Source organism: Uloborus diversus, chromosome 4 (genome assembly GCF_026930045.1).
Source record: "Uloborus diversus isolate 005 chromosome 4, Udiv.v.3.1, whole genome shotgun sequence".
Taxonomy (NCBI): domain Eukaryota; kingdom Metazoa; phylum Arthropoda; class Arachnida; order Araneae; family Uloboridae; genus Uloborus; species Uloborus diversus.
Window position 1 is genome coordinate 94,619,990 of NC_072734.1, and position 27,890 is coordinate 94,647,879.

The 27,890-nt window shown below is 32.7% G+C and overlaps 1 protein-coding gene across 1 annotated transcript in view; it reads right to left on the bottom strand.

The window, feature by feature from the left end:
* Nucleotides 1–27,890, bottom strand: part of LOC129220713 (ribonuclease Z, mitochondrial-like) — a 68,906-nt gene that overhangs the window by 4,092 nt on the left and 36,924 nt on the right. Inside the window, exons 13-20 of the mRNA XM_054855143.1 lie at nt 22,462–22,559; nt 18,391–18,515; nt 18,208–18,301; nt 11,826–11,964; nt 10,731–10,879; nt 10,567–10,648; nt 7,561–7,684; nt 228–306 (exon numbers count right to left, since the gene is read on the bottom strand). Coding sequence (XP_054711118.1) covers nt 228–306; nt 7,561–7,684; nt 10,567–10,648; nt 10,731–10,879; nt 11,826–11,964; nt 18,208–18,301; nt 18,391–18,515; nt 22,462–22,559 — 890 coding nt within the window. The remainder of the gene's footprint in view (nt 1–227; nt 307–7,560; nt 7,685–10,566; nt 10,649–10,730; nt 10,880–11,825; nt 11,965–18,207; nt 18,302–18,390; nt 18,516–22,461; nt 22,560–27,890) is intronic.

Genomic DNA, 27,890 nt, shown 5'->3' on the forward strand with positions numbered 1-27,890 from the left:
ACGGAATTTGCGGTTTTAAATCCTAACTGAAATAATAATTTTATTTTAGAATTTTAATTTTTCAGCGCTAAGTTGTACCTTAAGATTAAGCAAATCATTTAGTGAAATACCAAAGCCTCTAAGTGGTCTAGTTGCAGAGATATAAGCAAAACCAGGCCTCAGATTTCTCCGTGACAATCAGGCCAAGTATAATAAAAGTGCTTAAAAATGAATCATTTTAAGCGTACCAATGTTTCTTGAATGCAGCTTCATCTGCAAGTTCATCTTCCATAGTAGCCTCATGAATTAAAAGTGAACAATTTTTTCCTGAAACAGTCAAAACGAAAGTTAGTTAATTATTTCCTCTCATGTTTAGTACATCTAAAAGTGTCTGCATGGTGAGTGTAAGTGCATAAAACATTAAATTGAAGTAGACAGAAATAATCATATAGAAAAACATCAAAATTGTCTTCTAAAAGAACATTGAGTCAGCTCCTTCAATAATTATTAAGTGGGACTTTTGGAGTTCTAGAAATTCTTAGCTCCAGGTTTTTTCAGTACTAAGGATTAATATGATATATTTTATAATATTTTTCAAAATATTATGTTATTTTATGTTATTTTTGTACTAATTTTATTACTTAAAGATAAGACACGAAAACTTAGCTTTTAATAACTATAAACTGCTACTACATCTTACAATGATTGTAGTTGGAATCCTAATTTAAATTAAAGTTCAAAGTGTTGCCAACGAGAAATATGAATACAATAATTGCCAAATAACAAGAATAAAAATATCACATTCACCCCCTATAAAAATTCGATTCTTATAGCTCAGTTCAGAATGTAGTCCTTTAGGTAAGTAGGAGGTCGCCTTTGGCGAGTAGGACGAGATGGTGTAACATCCAAGTTCTTTTCCGCCAAATCTTCTGAATTGATGACAGGGTCTGTGTGAGTTGGCGACGAATCTGAATTAATTACTTCGTTTTCTTCGGTATTTACTTGGCTATCAGAAAGCCTGATGTTTTCTCCTCTTGGGGCTAGATGTCTTATCGAAACAGTTGTCTCCCTTCCATCCGCAAGCTTTACATGAGCATAATCTGGGTTAGCTTCAATTAGTTCAACTTCTTGGACTAGCGGTTCGTGCTTGTTTGTGCGTACATGATTCTTCATTAGAATTGGACCAGGTTGAGTAAGCCAAGTGGGAATGGATGAGCCATTATGTGATCTCCTAGAGTGGGAGAACATTCTCTCATGAGGTGTGGCATTGGTGGCCGTGCAAAGTAAGGAGCGAATAGAATGAAGAGCGGGTTGGACAACACTTTCCCACTGTTCGGTTCTCATATTATTAGATCTTAAGGCAAGTTGAATAGTTTTCCAGATTATTCCATTGTAGCGCTCCACCTGTCCATTTCCCGCAGGATTATAAGGAGTAGTTCGACTCGTGGCTATACCATGAGATGTTAGGAACAGTTTTAACTCGTGAGACATAAAAGCTGATCCTCTATCGGAGTGAATGAATGATGGCATTCCAAAAATGGAGAAAATATTCTTCAAATTCTGTATTACGGTAGATGCGGAAATATCACTGCAAGGAATAGCGAATGGAAATCTGGAGAATTCATCCACAATTGTTAAGATGTAGCGATTTCTTGAAACACTAGGAAGAGGTCCTTTAAAATCAAGGTTCAATCTTTCAAAAGGGGACGTAGCTTTTACAAGAGTTCCCGAATTTTTAACAAATCTGGGTTTTAACTCATTGCAAATCAAGCAAGAATTCGTTATTTTTCTTACATCCTCTAAAGAAAAAGGAAGATTCTTGCAGCGAACCCAGTGATACATTCGTGTCACCCCTGGATGGCAAAGAGAGTTGTGCATATCACATAAATCTATGCTAGGAGTTAAAGCACCAGCTATACGTGATAAAGTATCAGCAATTACATTTTGTTTCCCAGGACGATATATAGTGTCAAACTTGAAACTGGCGAGTTCAAGTCTCCAGCGAATTAATTTCTCATTTTTAATTTTGCTACTGTGTCGTTGATCAAACACAAATGAGACTGCTTGTTGATCGGTAAAAACTTCAAAATGTTTTCCCATCAAGAAATGTCGCCAATGACGAAGAGATTCAACAATTGCATACGCTTCTTTCTCTGGAGAAGAATGTTTTAGTTCCGATGAGCTTAAGGTTCTTGAGAAAAAAGCAACAGGTCGGCCAGCTTGACTTAGAGTGGCACCTATGGCAAAGTCCGAAGCATCTGTTTCAACCCTGAAAGGTATGTCGTCCTTTATTGCAGCCAACATAGCATTGGCTACATCATTTTTAAGTGAATTAAATGCCAATATCGCTTCACCTGAGAGAGGAAATTGTTTCTTTCCTAGCAGAGGGCGTATCTTTGCTGAAAAACCATTTATCCATCTACAATAATGGGCGAACATACCCAAAGCCCGCTGCAACGCAGAAGAGTCTTCGGGAGGAGGCATTTCCATTAACGGTTTCAGACGATCTGGATCCGGTTTAATTTGGCCGTCACTAACAATATATCCCAGTAATTGTACCGAATTTGTCGAAAACGTACATTTTTCTTCATTTAGAGTCAAATTATATTTCTTCGCCACAGTCAAAAATTTCTCTAAGTTATTATCATGTTCTTTCTGATCTTTTCCACATATAGTCACATCATCAATAAATGGATACGTCAAACTAAGTTCTTCGTCCTCAACAATCTTATCGATCACTCTTTGGAAGCAAGCTACACCATTGGTCACTCCAAATGGTACTCTCAAAAATTGGTACAATTTCCCACATCCTTCGAAAGCGGTGTAATGCCTTTCGCTATCAAGAATTGGAATTTGGTGGTAAGCACTTCGCAAATCAATTTTACTAAACACTTTATTTTTAGAAATTTTTAAAATTATTTCTTCGATCTTAGGAAGAGGATAAGCGTCTAGTAATGTATATTTATTAATTGTTTGCGAGTAGTCTACAACCATCCTGGGCTTGTGATTGTCTCCTCTAATAACAAAAGCCTGAGCTCTCCATGGTGAATTGCTCGGTTCAATGATCCCTTCTTCGAGAAGTTTCTGGATTTCCATCTGCATGAAATGATAGTCCTCATTAGTTTGTCGTCTTGATTTAGTTGTTACTGGTTTGCAAGCTGGGTTTAAATTGGAAAACAAAGAAACTGGTGTAACTTGCGCTACAGCCAAAGAGCAGATTGTTAATGGAGGCATGTTACCCTCAAACTCTATTTCTACTGATGAATGCCCTTTCAGGATATCATGACCTATTAATATATCACTACAAAGATCTTTCATGATTAGCAATTCCACGTCTGGATAAGTGAAGCGATCAATTTTTAAGTTTACTTTACAACAACCCATTACTTCAGCGACCATTGAAGAATTGGCCATAGATATTTTTCCCGAATATGGTTCGATCTTCGCATTGCATTTAGATACATATTTCTCATTAAGGAAACTCATGGAGCTCCCTGTGTCGATTAATGCATTTAGTCGAATATCGTTCACCGATGCCTTAACTATTGATTTTTGAAGGCAGTGAATTGCTCCCGAAATCGATGCAAGAGTGTTTGAAGATGCTGAAGTATTTGATGAGTTTCTTGATGACTTAGACTTACAAACACGTTGATAATGTCCTTTCTTGCCACATTTTCTACAAATTGCGTCACGGGCTGGACACAAAGTTCTTAAATGTATATCATTTCCACAGAAAAAGCATCTAGAGGACTTGGAGACATATGCCGCAGGTGATACATCTTCTTCCGAAAAATTGTTGTCTTTCACAGCAGCAGAGAGTGGCTGATCAGAACTTCCAGTATATGAAGCAGCATGCACTTCCGCTAATTCGAGGGTTCTGGCTTGCTCGAAAGCTTGATCAAGAGTCATTGAAGTGTTTTCAAGAAGACGTTGGCGGATTCTAGGACATCTTAATCCACGAATGAACGCATCTCTGATATATTCTTTGCGATAATCATCTGCTGTTATGTCTGTAAATTCACAATCTTTGCTTAACTGGTTTAGAGATTGTAAAAATTCACCGACCGTCTCCCCATTTTGTTGATTTCGCGTCGACAAACAATGTCTAGCGAATATGATGTTCCGTTTTTTTACGAAAATAGAGTCAAGAGTTGCCATAGCTTGCGCATAAGTCGTACAGTCATTTATGAATAGGTAAACATTTGCACTCACGTAATTGCACAGTAATGGTAGCTTGTTATATTCTTGAATTGTTGGGGTACCTTCTAAAAAATTCGTAAACGTTTTTTTCCAGTGGATCCATTTAGCTTCTGCGTTTGCGTACGTTGGATCTATATCAAACCTTTCTGGTTTAAGGAGCTGCTCCATAATTCAGGAAGAGATCAGTCAAGATTTATAGTTATTAAAATTGTACTAATTTTATTACTTAAAGATAAGACTCGAAAACTGAGCTTTTAATAACTATAAACTGCTACTACATCTTACAATGATTGTAGTTGGAATCTTAATTTAAATTAAAGTTCAAAGTGTTGCCAACGAGAAATATGAATACAATAATTGCCAAATAACAAGAATAAAAATATCACAATTTTCAAAATTAAAATGCAAGCACGTGTGTTACAATATTTGATAGTACATGCATTTGCAAAAATAAACTTTTTCACAATGAATATTATCAAGTCAAAATTAAGGATCAAATTAACAGACAAACATTTGTAATCAATACTGAGAGTTTCAATGAACAACATTGAATGCCAGTGGTGTAGCGAGAAATTCTTCATAGGGAGGGGCATGCAAGAAATTTTTCATGGTCTTATGAAATTAAAGGCCAAAAAGTGAAATTTTAGGCCCTTGTACTTCATACACATAATTTTGAGCTTCGGGAGGGGGGATATGACTTTCTATACCCCCTGTCTCCGCCACTGTTGAATCCTATTCATCAAAACCAATTGTTCAAAACTTGTAGCTCAACTATCCCATCTCATCACTCAGTTTAATATCATGTACTTATACCCAGTTCATGCTAAAATCTTGTTTTTGCACTGCATTAGTTTTTCTTCAATAACTTTAAAAAAATGTACCCTTTGCTAGAATTCCATTTTAAATTTATTTTTATATCGTTGATACATAATTTCCTTAGTTTTGATGTCTAAATGTTTGATTTTTCTTAAGATTTTTTGTTCTTATGGTTATGAAGCTTATTTCTTACTATGATGATATTTTTACTATAATAATCATTTTGCAATAAAACTTATTAGTCACATACACCATAGGTACTTTACATTTATTCTAAAAATGTCTTTTAAAAAGAAGCAATTTTTTAAAAAATAATAATTTAGTTCTGCATCAATGGGTTTGATAACAATATTTTGGTGTATTTAAATAAATAAAATATTCCAGTAGAAAGCAAAATGTTTACTTTTATGCATCAAAAATAAATGTTAAATTTCAACATAATTAAAGCACAAAATTTCAAAAATATTGCATAAACATTTTTAATGTGTGCAAAGTTTTGAGCCTCTGATGGTGTAAGCAGCAGTGACAGGAAAGGATGCTTAGCACAGCAGCCTAACTAGGGGTTGGCAGCAGTTGCTCTCGCCGGGGGCGCAGCAGATAGGGGGACGGCATTTTGACTGATTTAAAAAATCATAATAATTTTTTTAAAGAATTGATCACATGAGCAGAGAAAAGCTTTTATAAACAAAAAAAAAAAAAAAATAATTTGAATTCTGAAATTTTGAATCCAAATTATGTTTTTCGCAATCACGAACTGAGACAGGACCCTACTCATTGGAGTTATTGTTGTTAGAAACGGCTCCTGTCCCCCCCAAGCCTGCCTCTCCTCCTACGTGTGCATAGATGTGTGTGTGCGTAGACCTGTGTGTATGCAGGTAGGCGTGTGTGAGTGTATGTGTGTGAAGTCGTGTGTGTGTATGTGTGTGTGTGAACGTGCATGTGTGTAGGACATGGACGCCTCCGAACAGGAGATCGGATAGCTCAAAACCGGAGCAGCCGCGCCGTGCCGCCAGCAGAGGACGGTGGGCGGTGGTGCTGCAAAGGCTTCTGGTCCAAGTTGAAAAAGGCACGGACACCAAAAACGGTCAAATGAGAACAATAAGCAATCGTGATTGCTCAATAAAAAAAGTCTTGCAAGAAAAACAGCTAGAGGAAAAAATAACATTCTATTCTAATTCATTGAGTTAGCTAAAGAGTTATACACACAATTTGCACACCAGGGAGCGTTGGTGGAGAGCATTGTATGCTGGATGATTACATTTTTTTGGGTAGGGGGCATTGTGCCGGGTATAGTTTGAAGTGCATAGTTTTTCTTAATCCAAGTATTTATTCTCATTATAATAAATAATAAAAAGTCTCAGTTGAAAAAAATTTTGGGAGGCCTTAGTTAGCATATATATAGTACTTTCATTTTGCCTGTATGTTAATGGTCATGTTTTTAAGTCAATTTCAGATTAGCAATGTTTTTTGTATTTTCTTTGCTTTCCTAATTATAATATAATTTTTTAAAAATGCTTTGATTTTTATTTAAAAAAAAATTAATTTTTCTTTTTTTCTTTTAGTAAGTGTAAATTATGTTTATTGTACAATTTCTGAATGGTTTGAAACAAATTCTATTAAAAGTTTAACCCGTTTAAAAAAATAAATAAATAAATAAATACATTGTTATAAACAGAGCTAAAATTTTTTTTATTATCATTCGGTTCAAGAATGTACATTATAACTATTTATTAACGAATTAAAAATATTATTGGTTTTATTGAATTTATGTGAAATGGTGGGCAGAGAAGTAAAATTTTTGGGAAGGGGAGAATTCTGAATATGCTGAACAAAGTCCCAATTTTACCAAATGATAAAGTTGGATTAAGCACACATATATTGTACATGAAACTGCGAAGGAAAATTGGGAAGCATTGAAAATAATTTAGAAACAGAAAATAAGAATACATTAAAGTAACAATATTGTCTCCTAATTTGTTAAATCAATTAGTTAAATGCTCCCCGCCTCTCTAATTTTTTGGGAGGTCACAGTGACCTTCGGTGACTTCCCATTGGGACCATGCTGGGGGGGAGGGGTGCAATTTCTGAAGTTTGCCAGGGACCCCAGACCCCCTAGGTACACTATTGGCTTAGCATCAGATGCTCAAAACATTTTCTGTTTCGGAAAAGGTTTACTTTTTTATTCTGAATCATGTGAATGCAAAATTTTTGCAGCTTTGTGTTTTAATCAAAGTTGTTTAATAAAAGGAATTCAACATTCTATAGACATAAATTTTTCATACATTAATTAACATCAGTCATTTTCTGGGGCATGGGGTCCTCTACTAATGCCTTTCACTGAAAATGGTTGTGCCCACCTATGTTGAGATGATCTTCTTTGTATTCAATCATAACTGGTAATGAATACTTTGTACACTTCATAAATGGTAATGAATATTTTGTACACTTTATAAATTCTACAAAGTTCTTGTAGTTTGGTTGAAATAAAAAAAGTTTAAAACATTAAAAATGCATTTATTTACATATAATTTCGTCATTTTCAAAAACTAATGAGACACTTAGTACCTGCATCAACTAGGTTTTGACAAGGTATTGTATCGCCAGAATATACCAATTTCCAATTTGAGGTAGCATCTGTAAGAATGACTCCATATGCATCGGGACAATGGTTCACAGGAACAGTATGAACCTGTAGAAAAAATAGAAGTGAATGCACTTTTGTTTACTTGGTAGAAAAGTTTATACTAAAATATACGAAAAGCAAAGACACAAATGTGAGCTATATAGATGTCAGCTTGTTCCTGTACAAGCAAAGTGCTCATAGCCTCCAAACGAGATGTGAAAAATATCTTTGCTATCAAATGACTTATTTGTTGAAAAAGAGTCAAAAACTGATGTTACCAGAAAAATATGAAATACTAGTTTTGTTTTAATACAACTATTTTTTTCTTGTTAAATTTGCTGCAGATGGAATCATTTACATAATATATGATAGACATAGGCTGCTTCTCAAATAATCTTTTTAATCTAAAAGAAAGTAAAACAAAAGAAAAAATCATTACAGCATGGAAGGTAAAAGTTTTAAACTAAAAGTACCAATTATCATTGGAAAGGTGGGAAGAATTTTTGTGAGGGGTTACTCTTCTCCCACACATGCAGACTTGCAGACTTTACAATATGGAAAAGCAAGAGAAAGAGAAGGAAAAATGAGAGCAATTTCGGTACCTTGGAACCATATGAATGTAGGACCAAATCGAAATTTTTCATGCTCTTAGACGTGAAACCTGTGTAAGTTGACCACTTGCGGTGCACTACTTTAGTGGTCAACTTACAGAGGTTGATTTGTGTGATAAGGGCTAATTCCTTGCCTGAAAAAAGCGGTCAACTCATACAGGTGGTCAACTTACAAGGGTGGTCAACTTTACAGGTTTTACTGTAATAGATTTTTTTGAGTTAACAATTTTGGTGATATAGTTTAAAAATAAAAAATAAAATACTGATTAATGCTATTTTCATTTTTTAAGATTATTCATTACTTAAAACATCTTTCTTCAGTCCAGAAATCCATTACAGAAGAAAGTTTTAAATGCAATGAAAACAAAGACATTTTCCCTTTATAATAAACATTTATGTTTGGTTATGAGAAATAGTATAACTAAAAGAAAGAAAAAGAAATGTCATAAAATAGGAACCAATAACCCCAGACGTTCTCATGTGTCCAAGAGTTTTGCGTGCTTCAAGTGACTCAATCTATATGAAATGACTTCCTAAACTTGGTGATTCTACTAACATTTCAGAAGATGTCCCCCCCTCTCCCCCCCCTGAAGAAAAGAGAAAACCTGACTCTTCCTGCGCACTGATGCAAACAATGATTTTGTAAACCAGAGTTTCTTCAAATTATATTTTAGAAGTAAAAATTAGATGGGGAGACTTTAATTGAGATTTTTATTACCATTTTGTTTCATTTATTTATTTTTGGAACTTTTACCAAATTTTTGAGTTTATGAATATTTCCATCACAATGTTTTTATTTTAAATTTCCATTAAGTATCCAACGATTAAATCTTATCTGCACAAGGAGTGCCTGAATAACCAATAAGAGTAAATGCTAGACGATCATATTCAAAGATTATATCATCTTTGTTTTCACATCAGCATCATAGGGCAAATGATTCGCACATTTTATTTTTTCTTTCAAATTTCATTGGGTCGCAAAGATGATTGAGACATCTAGGGAGTTGTGGTAGAGTGAATATTTTTTACTGACCATGGATTCAAATTTAATCATGTACGTTATATTAAAGTTTAACAAAAACTTGGGTGCTTTAGCTTTGGGTTAAACATTTTGCTTATATCCAAATTAATCTCTTCTAGTTTTCAAATCTTTCTTTCTACAGAAAGGGCCAACTAAACTACACTAAAAGAGGTCCTACAAACAATGGGGAAGCATGACTCTTCCCGCATCAAAGATTCATAGCATATTTTCATCTTTGATCTTATTTCCTGAGTGCAGTAGTCCTTGGGACCCTTCCTGTTTCATAAGGGGAAATGCTTAGAAATATTTTACTGAAGTAGTGCAGAAATACAAGTAAACAAGAGTAAATATATACATTGCTTCTTAACACAACTAACAATAAAGAAATGGAAAAATATGATTGTTATATTGACAAACAAAATGAAACCAAAAGTGTACAGTAGAACAAGAGAGTGCTTAGAGAAGAGTTTGGGCAAGTGTGTGATTCCTGCAACCTTTTCTAAAATCCCCCTTAATAAAAATCCTTAAGTGGGCTGTTCACACTAATCACCATTTAGTGAAATTTCTTATCTAAGATTTTTCTGTTTTCCATACTTTTTTTAAGAAGATGTTTAATTTAAAAGAAATGGCTTACAATAATTCTGAATTTTCAGCTCATTACGAATGAACAGAAGAATCTGGGAATTACAAAGAAACAGGAATAAAAGATTGAGAATAGCTTTAATCTTTGGGATTACTGAACAGCTTAAACTCCATTTGGAACTTAAGAGTTTATCCTCTGCTTTAAGTTACACCAAAAAAAAAAAAAAAAAACATATTTTTAAACCCATTTTGCATTAGGCTGCACTAAAATGCTTTCAGCGGCAAAATCGTCATTTTTGAATATTTGTTTCTTTTAGACTTTGATACACTTTTTATAACAATTGAGAGTACTTTATTAGCACACTACTTGGTAAATTATTGATTAAAAAAATAATCTTGCCTATGTAGCAGAAATTAAAAGGGTTTAATGTTTTTTTTTTTTTTTTTGAAAACGTAGTTAAAGTCTCTAGTCTAAAATACTAAGATGCATATAAATTCTAGCAAACATATGAGATATTCTTATTCAATGTTATGCTCTTTAAATAAGTTTTGTGCTTATGATATGCAAATACCTTGCTGAAACAAATATTTATCTAAAGTGTTCAAACAATTTATTAAAAAAAAAAAAAAAAATTGCTCTGAGTAGGAGATCCCACTTTACTTTTTCCCCTAGTGTAAGCCCTGGACTAGAGTATTAAAGGCCATTCTCAATGCCACTCACTTGAAAATCTTACCTGTATGTTATTATTGGTCTTGAATATAATAAGATTTTCATTTTCAGGCATTTCATTCCATAAAGAAAAACACGAAATAAATCTAAAATAAACATTAAAGTTCAGAAAGCAATTTAGAATGTTTTCCAAAAGCAAAACTGGAAATGAATAAATAAATAAATTACTTGTAAAGTGATGAAATAGGTTCAAAAGATTTATGATACTCGGTTAACCAAAGGTGCAACATATGTGGGCCAATTAAAATGAGTGGATCATATTCCAAATCATGTCTTTCAAAAGCTGCTTGACGCCGTTTCAGAAATTGAATCAAACCCTGCAGAAAAAAAACAGCAAATTAAAAAGAGAGTGAGTTAAAGATCAGTTTCAATGATCATACTAATAAAATATTTTGTTACATACAGGGTTGCTAACCACTCAAAGTGAGGAGGACGAGATTTTGTGTGTGTGTGTGTGTGTGTGTAGGGAGGGGTGTGGGGTCAAAAGTACTCTTAAAAAGCTTTTTGTGCACAAAAGATAAAGCACTTGTTGTATGTCTTTTCAACCGCAAGCTGACTTATTTTACATTGAAGGAGTTCCTAGTAACTCTGCAATTTGTGTAACTTAACACTGTAATTGTGTACTGTGAGTACTATGGAAGTCGGACTTCACACCAAATTACGGTACAGTTGGAAAAATGAAGCAGCGCACCCCAAATTGCCAGCCTAGTTGGCACAAGACAACAACAACACAGTAATTTCTTTTTTACTAGGGAAGGTTCAATGGCGCTGAGTTGAGTTGTGGTGCTGATTCTTTGTAGAACTGCAAAGTTTCAGACTCATAAAGCTATAACACTTCTTTTTCAATGAACTCTGCAACTCTGAGTAAAATCACCTTTCAAACAACATGATTGAACCCAGAAAAAAAAGATTAGCTTTGCAGGCCTCATATGGCCCCTGGGCTGCCGGTTGGGCACGACTGCTCTACTGCATTCATTTCTGCCATTATATGCAAAGGACAGACAGGGAGGCTAAATTTTAATAAGAACACATTCAATTAATGTAATAGAAAACAAGGAATTTTTTTTCCTAGCTACAGTAGCAGTACCAGAGCTAGTAGAAAAAGCTTAAGGATTTGTACAAAGTTATTTTTATGGAGGGAAAAAAAGTAATTCCTAAAATCTAAAACAAATTCAGATAAAAATAAATAATTTTAAACTCATATTTATTATCATAGAATTATTAAAAACATAAAAAAATCAATAATTTAAAGAAGTATCTTACTAAGTGATGATCAGCGTGCATATGTGAGATGAAAACACAGTTTGTATGCAACAAAATATCAGTTGTCATACTTTTGTACAATCTTGTGAGCTGGCCGCACGTCCCTTCACCACAATCCATGAGCAAATATTCATCTTTGCTTGAAAAGAAATATTTAAGTCTAAGAAACTAGGCTTTGTTTCAATAGTAAAAAAGAAAAAGAAAATTTCATTCTTGCAAAATCATAATACATTTTCTACAAAAAATATTTCCCATACTAATCAAGTTAATAAGTAATATGGGATTGTTAATTGATTGCAAGTTTTTATTTTAACAAAAGCTATGTTTATTTCAAAAATTAAAAAAATGTTGAATAAATTATAAAATATTGTTCAAATAAATTATAGCTAAAAACACTCTGGATCCAATCAACTTTTTTAAAAAATAACAAAATTTTGTTCATCTGTTTTGGAGCTGTGATGCCACAAACATACATGCACAAATACAAGTAAAACTTATACGCAGGGCCGGATTTAGACTTAACCGTGCCCTAAGTTATCTTAGGAATCAGGCTCTTTTGTAGTCTTAGAATGATAATTACAAAAGTCAAATTTTTCTAATTAAGGTAAGCATGAACTTGTGTGTGAATTCTTTTTTAGTTCTTCTATTTAGTTTACCAATTGCACAAAAAAAAAAAAAAAAAGGGGACACACAAAAATTCTCCATTAATTGGAACTGCTGTTCAGGTGAGAATGACAGTGTGACATAAGTCTGTTTCCATGCCACTGATTGGATTAGCAGCCAGAATTTTCTGGCATGAGAAGCATCAATCACTCCTAACAGTAAACCCATTGTAAATTCAAGAATGACAGTGGAGTAAGTCATTTAAAGTAACTTTAAAACAAGAGTTAGAAGTAACTTTTCATAAAAATATATACTTTTTTTTAAAGCAACCTACACATATGTTTAAACACAAACTGATCTCTTGAAATTAAAATTAATGCATATTTTTTTTGGCTGATGTTTTTCACAAAACCTTTCCTTTACTTACTTGACACCACTTTAAGAGTGATTTAGGCTAAACACTCTCATTCTAACCAGAACATTGACATTGTTTATTTCACATTAATTGTGGATAGAATTCAAAAACTTGCACACAAAGAGGCAAAATTGCAAAGGGAAACATCCTATATCGATTTGTACAGGCTTATGGGATACACAACTAATCACAGCTACTCTTAGTGATGTTAACAAAATAAGTGCAGCCAAAATGGCAAAAACTATACAGGGAAATACCAGTTTCTAGGGTGAAGTGGATGCCTTTATTAGCTCTTAGAGATGCCAGCTTCATCTTCACAAGTTTTAATCATGCTATAAATTAAATTCTTACATTTTTTTCACAATGGTTTTAGTTAGTCCCAACTTTTTTTTTAATAGAAATTTATTGTTATAAAACCAACTCACAAATTTCAGAACCAAACTAGGAACATTTTCTCCCTTTACTGGACTCATCACTTGGTTTTGTCTTCACTGGTTGCTTGCCAATTGTCCACATGAAAGTTGGCCAGACTAAAGCTGTATCTTCATTACTGTCTGCTTGACCCTTGTTTTCATCTCTTTTTTTTGAACTAAAGTTTTCTGTAGTTACAATACAAAATGTGACTGGGAGTCAAATTTATGTTTATTGTTTTTTTAATACACTTTAATCTCTGTAATAAATTTCCCATAACTTATGGGAAACTTATTTCCTCTATGACGGTTTACTGAAACTTTATTTTTTGTCAAGCACACGTCACTTTAAAGTTAACGTCGTCAGTAAGAAGTCTAATTTTTAAATTGCTAACAAATTAGAAAGCGATCGAAGGTGAAAATAAAATTATTTTAGTAAGTGATTATTTTGTAACTATGTATTCATGTTTAAAGTTGAAAAACAAAATATTCTATGGATTGTATTGTTAATAAAACTATAAAGGTTAAAGTTTACAAAATTTTGTCTTTTTGATTTGTCTTTGCATTTTCTGGCTTGTATGGCATTTATTGAAAATTTTTTATTGTTACAGTAATATAATTAAAAACACCATACACAGAAATAAATTTGTAAGTATAAACACGTTTAAGACTTAGATCAGTTTCTGAGGCCTTCGGACGGCTGGTCGGTTATAGGTGATCTTTCATTTGAGACTGTAAATTGAAAATAAAAATTTCGGGTAAAAAGGAGTTCTTAAAAAGTTTTGTCAGAAGATCACATAAACTCTATTTTAGGCCTTAAAAATGTTTACATCCACAAATAGACTTCTACATATGATGTTTTCTACTGTATCACTATAATTAAGTTTTAAAAAATATACAATGAAATACAAGACAGAAAATACAAAGTAACATTAGTTAAACACAATTTTGTACACTTTATCATAACAATTTTATTTATGAAATAATACAAGTCTTTTTTTTTCTCTTCTTTTTTGGACTTTAAATACAAGTACACGCTACATGGTTTTAGATAATTTTCAAATTTAATGCCTGGCATTTTCATAAATATAATTTTTTACGGTCCCAAAAAATTACCACTGGGTTTGGGAGAAAATTATTCAAAGTGAAATAATTGCAGAGAAAACTTGGCACCTTCAGAACAATTGACTGATAACTGTGACGTTAAACTGATATTGCTTGCTTAACAACAGAAAAAAAAGAAAAAAGTAAACCGCTTTAGATTAAAAGAGGTTTTGAATTCAGAATTCCAGATAATCGAGTTAAAGTACATTACTAAAATAAAAGTATAAATTTAACACTCAATCAGATTTTGAGTGGTGATTTGAGCTTGAATTTCCAAAAAAAAAAAAAAAAATGCTGTGAAATAATTGTAAGATCATAACATGATTAAAACTTGTGAAGATGAAACTGGCATCTCTAAGAGCTAATAAATGCATATTTTTCTCCCTAGAAACTGGTTATTTCCCTGTATATCTGATGAGTGATAGAAGAGCTCAACCTCAAAAGTTGAGAGTTCTCAACTTCAGCAGTTCTAAGTATTATTAAAAAATAAGCTCATACATTAATATTAATGTTTTTTCTTCACTTTAATTTATCTAATTAACATACCCTGATGGTGCTGAATGACTGATTTTATTTATTAGTTTATTCTCTGATCTAGTAGAGCACACCTTTGGTTGATTTTTGTGCATTTCAAAAGTACACTTTTGATCATCTCTAACTTGAATAAAACTCCAAACCCCACCAATTTTATTGCGTAATTTTGTACCATTTTCAATCCAGTTTCTGAGAATATATTGGGCTACGGAAGTTTTGGAGGGCTAAAAATGCTATTCAGCACTTTCTGAGCACAAGTCAATGTTCAAAATTGAACTCAATTTTGCTGTTTAAATATTTTTAAAGTTAATTTACCTGATTTAAATATTAAATCAGGGGTCTGTCCAGAATTTTTCACAGGGTCCGTTTTTTGTGAAAAATCAAATAATTTTGTGAAAAATGAATTAATTTTGTAAAAAATCAAAAAATTTCGCAAAAAAACAAAAGAAAAAAAAAATTGTTAAAATGAAATTTTAGAATCTATAGATGGCACAAACTGCATCAATTAAACTTAAAGTTGAGTGTTTTCCTCTTTTATCTCGAGAAAATCATTCTGGAGTGTTTTTCTGATATTTGGCGGGGGGGGGGGGGAGAATCGCTCTCTCATGCATCAATATTTATCTACCATTTTACATTATGTTAAATTATATTAGAAATACTTCTGTACAGTATTTAAAATAATTGTAACAAAAAAATAAATAAATAAAATAAAATTCTGAATAGGGTTCAGAATTTAACTTTTTGACCCCCAAGACACTCTTAAAAAGCACAGAATTTCGTTTAAAACTTATAAATTCCGTGATTTTAACAAAAATAAAAAGATATTTTAATTGTTTACCTCTTTACAAAGCGTAATAATCATCAAAAATTCGAAAAATCGGATTCCCATAGCGGATGCAAAGAGATCGCAATTCTCAAAGTGAAGGCATCAAAAGTATAAAAACGGCTTGTAAAAGAAATATTTTTGATAAAATTATTTTAAAATTGCATTTTAGAGTCCTATGATAAACATTTCATTAATATCTGTGGACACAGTTGACGCAAAAAAATAAATAAATAAAATAAACCATCTATTCAGCATTTTAATTTTTGACTCATAACAGAAAATGGAATTTTGCTTTAAAAACTTGAAATGAGAGTTCTAACAGAAATAAAGAGACTTTTCATTTATTTGCATCCTAATAAAGCGAAGTTAGCTCGAAAAAAGAACAAAATATGACTCTCATATCAGATTTAAAGGATTGCATTTTCAAAATGTAGACATCTAAAGAAAAAAAACGGTAATTAAAAGAGTTTATTTAAAGTTAATCATCCTTGTTAGCATCGAAAAATCAAAACCCATATAATTTTCTCCCAAAATAACAATTAAACATCGCACTGCACCGTAAAAACGCAAATATTGACAAGCTGGCAAAATGAGAATATTTTTTAATCAAGTCGTTATAAAGGTTTAACGCCAGATGCTAAGTGGTGATAATTTTAAAGAAGGTAACCCTATCTGAAGCGATCAAATTTTTTCCTCACCCTTACTATCCCTTTGCAGTTTTAAGTTCATTTTGCAGATATATATTATTATTGTTTATTAAATCATGAGCAGAGAAAAGTGCTTACCAATGCCTTTTCAGAAAAGTTTACAACAACACCGCTGCTAATTAGCTGTGATAAAACAAACAACCATTATATTTATTTGGCAGTAGCAATTATTTATCGCTTGCAGGAGCATTCCCAAGAGTGCCGATTTTTTTTTTTTTTTTTCAAAATTAGCCGATTTTGTATAAGCTGATCCCTCTAATTTGACTTAAAAAAAGGTTCCAAAAATTATCGGTTTATACACAGAAATATGCGTTATTTTGCTTTCAGATTTGCTCTTTCAATAAACAATTTGTGACAGATCCGATCTTGTTTATCAGAATTTTGTGAAGGGTCCGTTTTGTTTGAGGATTTTGTGAAAGGTCCGTTTTGTTTGATCGGGATTTTGTGAAAGGTCCGTTTTGGTTGATCGGATTTTTGTGAAGGGTCCGTTAACGGACCCAAATATCCTCTGGGCAGACCCCTGATTAAATCTAATTATAAATTTGACTTTAAAGAACAATACCGATAAAAATGCAAAAAAAAAAAAAAAAAAAAAAACCCTCTATCTCAAAAAATAAATCTTTTATAATGAAAACTGCAGATGCATGTATGGTTGCTGAATATGTGATTTTTGCTAAACGAGAAGCTTTTGGGAAAGTTCTGCCATTTAAAAAGTAACTGTCATATTAAGATAAAAATTTCCAGTTATTCTTATATCCATGCATAGAACAGCCTCACGAAGTTTCATCAAGATCCGAGAACCTCGGGTGTCAAATTACGTTTTTGCTGGATGATTTAACATGAATGACCAGCAAGTCAGATTTTCATCTATGGATGTGTGAACTATTTTTACCATTTTATAAATTCAAGCTTTTACCTTTTGATGTTCTTTTGAAATTTTACCATTTGATTATTTCTTTAAAATAAATATTTAAATGTGGATTGTTCTATGTGCTGTATTGCAGAACTTGCACCAACTCTTTCATTACAATGCTGCATTAGAATCCCGATACTAGTCCACATTCTCTTTGGCTTTGTACATTAGAAATTAGCTACTAATTCATACTATAACGTAATTGTTAGGATACTTAAAGTCAATGTGATGTCATGGTCATAACATGTCATGGTCATGATCAAAGGGTCAATAAGAACTAATGAACATGGAAGAATAGTTTTTGGGATGCAGAAACGTTCTGTGACTACATTTGAGATTCTCAATACCAGCTGCTAAAATCTTGCCCAAAGTAAAAAATTTCAACTTACAGGTCTTTCTGACAATGTAAAACCCTTGTCAATATAATTGTTGGTTGGTGGAGACTCTTGTTGGAGCATAACAAAAGCTGAACTGTCTATTGAAGTATCTGAATCTTTTGTTCTTCTACCATCGGTCTTGTTTGGTACTCTGACAAACATCCAAAGCCATAGCGTTGCAGTTGAAAACGTATCAACATATTCTGTGTCATTTCTGGGATATTTTTCCTATACTGTTAGATATTCTAACATCAGAAGTTATGCAAAACCTTCACTTCTGTGTCAGCTTGATCGTAGAAAATAATTGAATTTATAGATCAACAATTTCATTTCTACACAATTCTCCACTTAAAGGAAACCAATTTCCAAAAAATATGATCATGACAACATTAAAATCCCACTTTGTTTAATTCATTAATGTCCTCACTTTATTTTACCAAATTTGAAAATGACAACAAAATAACACAGATAATTAAAAGTCTTCATTGCATACCAAGTGTTCACAAGAATAGCAGACACATTTCTAACTTTACTTGGAATTGAAGAACCAGTGCCCAAAAAGATCACTTCTGGATATAAGCCTAGAACTAAATAAAAGGCAAATTAGTATTCTCATGTAAGCAAAGACTTAACATGAGCTAAGCAAATAATACTTTAATATTTAAAAACTTTATACTTTCATCGCATATTTTCTTTTCTTTTTCTATATTGTTTTGAAGATTTTTTAAATTTTCTTGGAATTGAGGTGTGTTTAAAGCTTCTTCTACGAACTCTTCAGGCTGCAGGCTAACAACATTACTCCTGCACAAGGAAAATATTAAAAAATATCAGAACTTTTTTAAAATAAAAAAATAGACAATGCAAAACAATTTTTCAAGGAAGTAATAAAGTAAAGTAAAGTAAACTTCTCCTAGAAAAAAACCTTTTACCAAATCTTTTTTTCTGCTTTAATGAACATTAATTATCAAGTTATAAATAGCTCAAACATTTTTTTAAAAAAAGTGTAGTTTAACTAATCACTAATTTTTTATTGAATAAAAAAATACCTCAAACGAATTGACTTCTTTTTAAAAAATTTTTAACTACGAAGGGTCAGATGGGATAAAAGAAAATACTATTTTGATGTTCCAGCTTTGGATTTTCCCTTTCTTTTGGATCAATTGAGGGATCAAATTTTGAGAGTTGTGTCAAAGGCTACAATCGTTGAGAGTTATTGGGTATGAAATGTTATGACTCAGTCAGGAATGAAATCATGCTTCCTTTTACCTCACCGCAAATTCACCCCCCCCCCAACAAAATAATCTTACTCTCTTGCTTTTAAATCGGGTTCAAATGTAACACCTTATGGAGTCTCAAATTTTTAGTTAAATTCATACTCTGCATTTTTAAGAAATAAATTTTTTATGAGATGAGATAAATTAAGTTATAACTAGTAGCGGATCCAAAGGGGGAGGGGCTAAGGAGCTATAGCCCCCCTTCCCCTTGAGGTCCAAACTTACACTAGATAAGATCGAAATTTCAGAGACTTTTAATACTGCAATACATTTGTGAATTTAAATAACATTACATTTAAATATAACTACTATATACAGCAACATATTAATAGAAGGTGGGGGGTGGGGGGGGGACTAGGAGAGTAACCCTTCCCATTCTCCCATTTGGTCAAAATTTAAAATAGATAAAAAATAGATTAAATTGTGATCTGCAATGGAATGGAAAGGCTTGGAGGAAATAGGGGATACAGGGATTGTTCAGCAATGTTTTTTTTTTTTTCAATCTGAAAGTTATTACTTTCAACTTCAACGAACCATATATATTTAACTTTGTTCCAGGTTAAGGGGGCTGCAGCTCCCCCCCCCTTTCCGGGTCATGAGGTCAGAAATAACTCTAAACAAAACAAAAATTTCAAAGATTTCAAATATTTCAATACTTTTGCGAATTTGAATATGCATTATATTTAAATAAATATATACTGTGGCGTATTAATGGTGGGTTGGGGGGGGGGGGGCTAAAGGAACTGTAGCTCCTTCTCCCACTTGGTCAAAATTTAAAACAGATTAAAATGTGATTTGTAATAACATGGAAAGGTTTGGAGGAAATAGCTTCGTCCTGATGCTATCAAGGTTTTTTAATCTGAAGTTATTGGATTCAAACTAACAGTCATACATTTTACTTCATTTTCAGGCTAATGGGGCTATAGCCCCCCCCCCCATGAGGTCAGAACTTGCACTGGATAAAATTGAATTTTTGGAGATTTTAAATACTGCAATACTTTTACAAAGAGAGTCTAAAACATTTTTAGGCTTATAATTTCGGAAAATTTTGTTGGGTGAGCCCCCCCCCCTCCCCGCTTTCCCCTAATGTCATCAAAGATTACTTAAAATTGCCTTTTCAGTACACTGTTTCCGAATATTTCTGGAGAAAATGTTCTAGCTTTTTTTTCCAATTTACATAATCTTCACCCCTCTTTTGGACAAACATAGAATGAAATTTTATTTTGTGGTTTCAATATCAAACTATTTCTGGTGTGAAACTTCTCCTACCTATATTTAGCCTCGCTTAGGTGAGCTTTAAAATATGTTTTTAGGACGGAGAAGAACTCCCGAATCTCCTTCCCCTAACAATGCTATAAAAAAAGCTTAGTATTGCTTTTCTAGTTTTAATGTCGAAATTTTGTAGGGAAAGTCTTCAACACTCTCCGTTCCCTTAACGTGACTAAAAAGGATTCATTTTCAAGCTTGAAACATATCCTTTGAAGACAACCCATTCCATCAAAATATGAATTAAAATTATGTTTCCAGAACTTCAATATCAAAAAATTTCAGAAGACAGCCTTTGAACCCCAACGCGTCTTCTAGCTTCGTCCAAGAGAGCCTGAAATGCGTTTTAAAGACATGGATTTCGAAAAAGTTCTGGAGAAGATCTTTGAACACTCACTCTTTTCCTAATATTACTATAAAAGATAGAATAAATTGTGTCTTTGAAACTTCAATTTGCAAATGTAGCAAAAAAAAATACCTAAATTCTTCTCAATACCCTAAAGGTCTTTAAACGCAGCCAAAAATCACGCTTCTAAAACTTCAACTTTGATAAATTTCCAGAGGGTCCCCTCGAGCACCTCCCCCCCCCTCTAATGTCAGCACAGATAGCTTTAAATTTCACTGCAGAAAATTCTTCAAGAGAATCCCCGAATCTCTTTTCTTCACATAGAACCTAAAAATGACTTCTTGAAAGAGATTGCGAGGGGGAAGAAGGCCGATAGAGTCAAGAGGAGGCAGGGGTCCTCTTTTTCCTCTATTTTCCCAAACCTAAACCTTAAGTCACATCTTTAGGACCTCAGTTTTGAAAAATTCCAGAATAAAGACCTGACATCACTTTTGTGACATTAAGAGATCCCCCTAACGTTAACAAAGAAGGCATACAGTTGAGTTTTTTCTCGCACTTTAGGGTCAAAAAACTTCCAGAGACAGCCTGTGAATTTTTTTCATTTCCCAAACGCAAGGCCGATAAGGACAGCCTTTTGAAGACTTAGTTGTTAAAATATTTTCATAGAGAGCCTAAAAAACTTCCCATATCCTAATCTTAACCAAACATCGACTAAAATTGCATCTTTCAGACTTCAATGACGAAACTTTTCCAGAGAGGGCTTCCGAACTCTCTTCATTTCCATAATGTCACCAGTTATGGTACTAATTTCAGTTTTCAATGTCGAAAAACTTCTGGATAAGGGCCGCCTAGTAACGTAAATTCACCAGAAATTGCTTAAAACTACTTCTTAAATACTCTAATTTTGAAAAATTTTCAAAATAAATCGCCAAAGATTTCTTCTCCTAAAGTCTCCAAAGATAGCCTATAATCGTGTTTTCCCGAGTTCTACGGCGAAAAACTTTCAAAGAGAGCCCCTGGGCCTTTCCCATCACCTCAACATTATCACAGGTAGCATAAAATTGCATTTTTAACCTTTTATTTGTGCAAATTTCTGGAAAGAGCATTTAATCTCCTTATAACACTAAAGAAAGCTTGAAATTGACTATAGTAAGGAAAAATACTTGGGAAGGAACCTCAACCCCATCTCACTTAACTTTACCACCAAAACGTAACAAAAATAGCGTTTTGATATCAATTTTTCAAATTCTAAAGGAAGGTCCAAACCCCCTTCACGCATCCGCTTCTTTTTACTACCTTTCTCTAGCAATAGCTGGGGTATAAATGTTATGATGTTTGTACCCTAGCTTTTATCTTCACTTTTTCGATAGGGAGTGTTTTACTATGTTTGCATACCTTTTTCTGCTATGCGAATGTATTTTTATCTACCAATGTGATAATCTACTTTATATGAGGTTACCTTAAATGATGGAGAGGCGGCAGTTTTAGGGCAGTTACACCAGAAGTCTATCTCCTAATCATTTTTTGAAATTGGAGTCCTAAATAGGTATGGCCCCAAAATATTGGTCAGACACAGATACGCAGAGACATATTTCTCATTTCTAGCTGTCATGCCCAAATTTGACTCAAAAACTACAAAAAGAAATGCAAATCCATAGAAGAGGTAACAGAGAAAGTTCAAAATGGAACAGGGTAATACAGTGCATACAAAATGCTTTTTTCTTTAGCATTCATACTATAGAGTTTCAACAGCATTGTAAATTCACTGAATTATGTCATTCTTTTAACTTTTATAAAAATAGAAAGAAAGTAAGGGAAGAGGTATATAACAAAGACGAAAATTTTGACACTGAATATTTACCTGTCTAGTCCTTTGTGTGGGCGTAAATAATAACGGTCTAGAGTTTTTGTTTGAATGACTTTGGAGATTGAGCAGTTACTTCCAAGGGATTCTTTTCCCTGTAATATAACAAGCAAACAATATTAATCAAAGCAACATCAACCACCCGGCCGTTTATAGTAACATAGGACAGAATCAATAAAGATATCACATATAATGGTTCAACTTGATTTGACTTAATCTAGGGCTACTGATGTATTGTTTTAAAATGATTCAACAAATGAATTTCATGCACTCATTTTACCAACAAATCAACAAATGAATTTCATGCAGCAATATGAGACTCAACATAAACAAACCCTATTTTAATCTTCCAAATTACATCTTTGGAATGTAATATATTGTAATCAACTGCAGAAGAAACAAATAAAAAAATTAAAAATTCATGAAGGTAAACTGAACAATACACAGAATTTGCAATAAAAAATGATAGACCACTGACAACCAACTTCAGTTATGCATGAAATTACTGTTGAAAGAATGAAAAAACAATTAGTTTAGTTTAGATAATTGAAGTTTTTTTTTAAAGAAAGGGGGAAAAATGTCTCTTTTGATGTTATAATTTCATTTTCTTGTTAGAAAAATAGCACAATAAGTACAGTTATTTAATCCATTAATTGATGTATGGATATACATACAGTAATTAAATTTTTAAAACAAACCACCTCTATTTTCATAACCGTTATTCCCAGATGCATCCTTCCAGTTGCAATGAAAACATGATCACAAGTAAATATAGAACTAAAACATTAAACATTTGGCAAGGAAAAAAAACTTAAATTTGAAAAAAAAATCTAAAATTGTGTACACCTCCCTGGCTTTTGTCAGTTCTTGAAAGTGAAAACTAGCACCCGAGATAGATTCCATTTTAAAACGAGGTGATAGGTTGAGGATGGGAATTTATGCTCACACTTGCTTTGTCAGACTTTTTCAACACTACTTTGAAAAAACTATTGAACAAAATATTTAACATTTTCAATTTGCATTCTTTTACTTCCGAGTTCCACCCTGATTTTGATAAATTGGAGCAGACCTGATGCATATGCAAACTCGTGAGAGATTTCAGCTACGAAAAACAAACAGTACATTCTTAGTTAGGAAAATCACATGCATAAATAAATAACCAATTTGAACACGAAAAAGTTGACATTGCTACAAGCAATTTTTAACAAGATGAAACGTGTTTAATGACTACTTATATTACTTATATGCATTTATATATTTTCATGGGCCATAAGTGGGGAATAAGAGTTTATAGAGATTTTTCTCCCAGTAGTGGGTTGGGGGATAGTATTTGAAACTATAGTTGTTAGTTGGGAAAAAGGTTGATTAACATTAACCACAAAACATTAAACTTTTGATTATTTATGGAAAAGTATTTCAAACATAGAAATACAGTAGAATGCACTAATATTTCATTCATTAAAGGGGGGAAATATTTATAATTTTCACAATACTTTTATATGGGATTGAATTGATGAAACATTTTTCATCTGTAATTTCATCAATATATGGATAGTTTTGTCCATTAACATGATTTTTAATTTCTTAAACAATTAAACAACAGTAAAATAATGTACCACAATCTTAGTCTAAAACCTTTAACCTTAGACTTTGCATCTGAGATAAATGATTTTCATTTCAAAAAGATTATCTTATCTCTGAGTATATATCTGAAATGTTAATATAGATCAATGTTTGAAATTCAAGCATATCTGCTAAAAATGCGTTGAAAAGAAACACAGAAATAAATAAATATATTTGTGTTAAAAAAATACAAGAAAATAGTACAACATTAATAAGCAAATTTGCAGAAAACTGCAGACACATGTTTTTGGGTTAAAACGAGCTATTTTTTCAAAGCAAAAGAAGAGCTTACGGATGAAAAGATAGACAGAAGCCACAAAGCAGAACAATAAAGTTTAAAAAGTGATATTAATGGTTTTGTCTCGCTACTTTTGTTGTATTTCTTTTTATTCATAAGTTCACTTCTTTTGCATTGAAAAAAGGGTTCCTTGTAACACCAAAGTAGCAGTTTCTTGCAAATGTATGCTGATTAACAATGTACAGTCAAAGCTTGTTAAAACAAACTCAAACTGCATAAAACATAGTTTGTCTTACTCAATAAACCATAGTGTAATCTGTAAACACAGTAGGATGGGGATCGTAAATGTAGTTTGTTTGATCAGTACACAATTCCTTTTAAGCGTATTCAAATTAACAAGGTTCGATTATGCCTTTCAATATTAATCTCAGAATCAAGAACTGAGTCATTTGATATCAGTGGCGGCGATTAGGCCTTATAAGTGCGGGGGAGGGGGAGGACAAAAAAAAAAAAAAATAAATAAAAGCCATCAAACTGTTAGCGATAGCAAAAATTTAAATTTTTGCTAAGTTTAATTATTAATATTCAGATCGCAAAAATTTGAATCTTTGCTATCGAGTTTTTCTTAGTGCAAGTCTATAGTATATTCCAATCTAAGTTGGCACTGAAGGGAAAGGTACGAGATGTGCTACTCCGCGATGAGAAGTAGTTCTAGTAAATTTGGAGGTTTAAACGGGTGTAAATTCATAAATGAGGTGAAAAAAATAGAGAATGTATGTGGTTGAGATATATAGTTGAAGTTGTTGTGTGTTAAATATACTTAATTTGTAAGAATTTGATTACGAAAGGAAAATCAAAGCGCCGTCACTCGACTTCTGTCTTGGCGAAGACTTGAGTTTTCAAGGTTAACCTTGGCGTGCTTCCTGTGGATCGGCAAACCCCCCAGAACTCGTTTCTCCCCACTTCTCATCGCCCAAGGAAAAACATCTGATTGTCATTATGACTCTTGAATGAACTCTCCACATTGTGGTCAAAGCATTTCCGCCTAGTCTTTTTTCTCATTTATGCTTTCCATCGTTATTTCCAAGCAATTGAATACATTTTTAAAAACAGTTTTCGTGAGCCTAAGAAACAAAAAATGAAATGAAAATATTAGTTTTCAATTATTTACACGCTGCAATTAGGAACAACATCAGGATTTTTTTTCTTTGAATTTGAGATTTATAACATGGTAGTTTCAAAAAGCTTTCGTTTCTTACATAATAAGCCCAAACTTCAAGAAAATTATTGTGAAAAAGTGAAAGAAACTCGAATTTTGTTTGAATGCAACGAATACTTGTTGTGTACAAATAATTGCTACGGCAAAAGTCGTTTTTTTTTTCTTTTTTCTTTTCTTTATTCTTTTTTTTTGGATCGTTTGAAAAGTTTATGGAGGAAAAAAAAATAATGCTCTCACGTATGTACAGATACACTACTACAAATTTACACCGATGAACTGCTGGATGAAGAAGTTTTACTTTTTCATTTTAAATTTGAAACATACTCATCTCCCTCGAAATCTGAAATTAATTCGCCCTACCCTCTGCAGGTTTAGAACCCCTACTTTAAATTAATTTTTTATAGGAAGTAAATTTACTCACTCCCAAAATATACCTATAAAGTAGGCTACATTAACTACGCTAAGGTAAGTAAAATAATTTTTAATAAATTGAGTTTCGGGGTTAATCATATACTTTCACAGTCACGCAAAATTGAGAGCCATAACTTTTCTAGTATTCTCTAGCATTTTCTAACCTCGATGCATTTTCGTTTATTATTTTTAACTTTTTTCATAAATAAGTTAAGCTTGAAATCGACCTTTTTTTTTGAAAAATTCAAAATTAATATCTTCTCTAAGCTCCGAAATAGTAATAGCTAATTGTTCCCATAAAGTTTCTAAGTTTTTTTATTTGAATAAAAATTTTTAAAAAGGGCAATCTTTTTTTTCTGAAACTGGTTATTTAATCTCGGATCTCTGCCGTTATTACTAGAGTGTATAAAAGGAAAACGCGTGTACAGGGTTGAAGTATATTATTTTAGATAATAAAACAACGTTGAGTTACACAAATTTGCCGAGAATTGCAGACAAGTGTTTCGGGGTTTCAAGGAACACCCAGTTTTAATGCAGAAAAGTGAGCACAATCTTTTTTTTTCGATGAAAAAGGGGCTCCTTGAAACCTCAAAACAGGCGTCTGTAACGATTTATCATTGTTACATTTCCTTTTACTTTTCTGCACAAAGGTACTTCTTTGATTTATATACATATGTATAAAAAGATACAATGGCACCTTTTCCAAATTCCGAAGAAATGGTTGGAATTGGCACAGTTGGATTTTTAAATCAGAGGGATTATGGAAAATAATCTATAAACATTAAGAGTTCCTTTTTTGTTGCAAAGATTTAAACGAACTTAGGATGCATTTCTCAACTCCAGAGAGCAAGTCGAGTGCATGTGAAAACTTGAATAGAAGTTATTCAAAACAGAGGTAAAGAATGTGGAGGGTAACAAAGGTTGCAGATTATTTCAAATATGCAATCAATTTTGTCCGGAAAGCTAAGGCAATTTCAGTTTAATTTAGTCATTTTTTTCTGAAAGCACAAGTTGTAAAAAAGCTATAGATTTATATATACATGATATGGATAAGAGGAGGCACATATGGAATACCATTTCCATGTCAGAGGCAAGGTAAAAGATCCACTTCTTAACAAACTAATAAAATTGCAAGGCAAGGACTGAAAATTAACATTTCTTTTTTCGCTAAAGGCTTGTTGATGAACTTTAATCTGCAGTAGGAAAACGAAGATGCGCTTTGGAGAACATTGTCTGATAGTTTTTCATTTGTTATACATCTGAAAAGAACGCGGTTCTTTTCTATGCCTTTGGTACCCATTATTACCATGGGTAAATGTTCACAGCTGTGTGCTAACGTTCTCCTTACATATATCAACTTTGGTTGTCTTATCTTTTCTTTTGAAATAGATGATATATACATACTGGATGGTCCGTATTTTGACGAGAGGGCACATGCTTTTTATCAGTGAACGAAGAAATAATCAGAAACAGAGTGTGCGTCTTTCAGAGCATATTCTCTTCTTTTAAATATTACTTTTTATTTGTTTTCCTGCTAATTTTTAATCATTCAGAATTATTTGTTAATTACTTTGTGACCGATAGCTCTCCGCTGCTGTAAAGTGAAATTCCCTTCACAGCCTCGCATTTGTCATAAAAATATGATGAAACATATTTGAGACAAATGTAATTTCTTTGAAAACTTCAAGGATAGTTGTTTTGCTCTTGGTATTTTAAATTATTATTTTTTCCCTCGCCAAATTCAGCAAGTCGCGCCGCTGACTGGCACGCGCCCTACTCAGAGTAACCTCATTTCCTTGACAACGGCTGCAATTCGGCTCGCCTAGCTTTCCCTTCAGTGCCAACTTACTGTGAAACAAAGTATAACAATTTAAGTCACGTTTTTCTTAAGGTTTTTTAAAAACTTTGTACACAATAACTTTCGCCGACAAAACA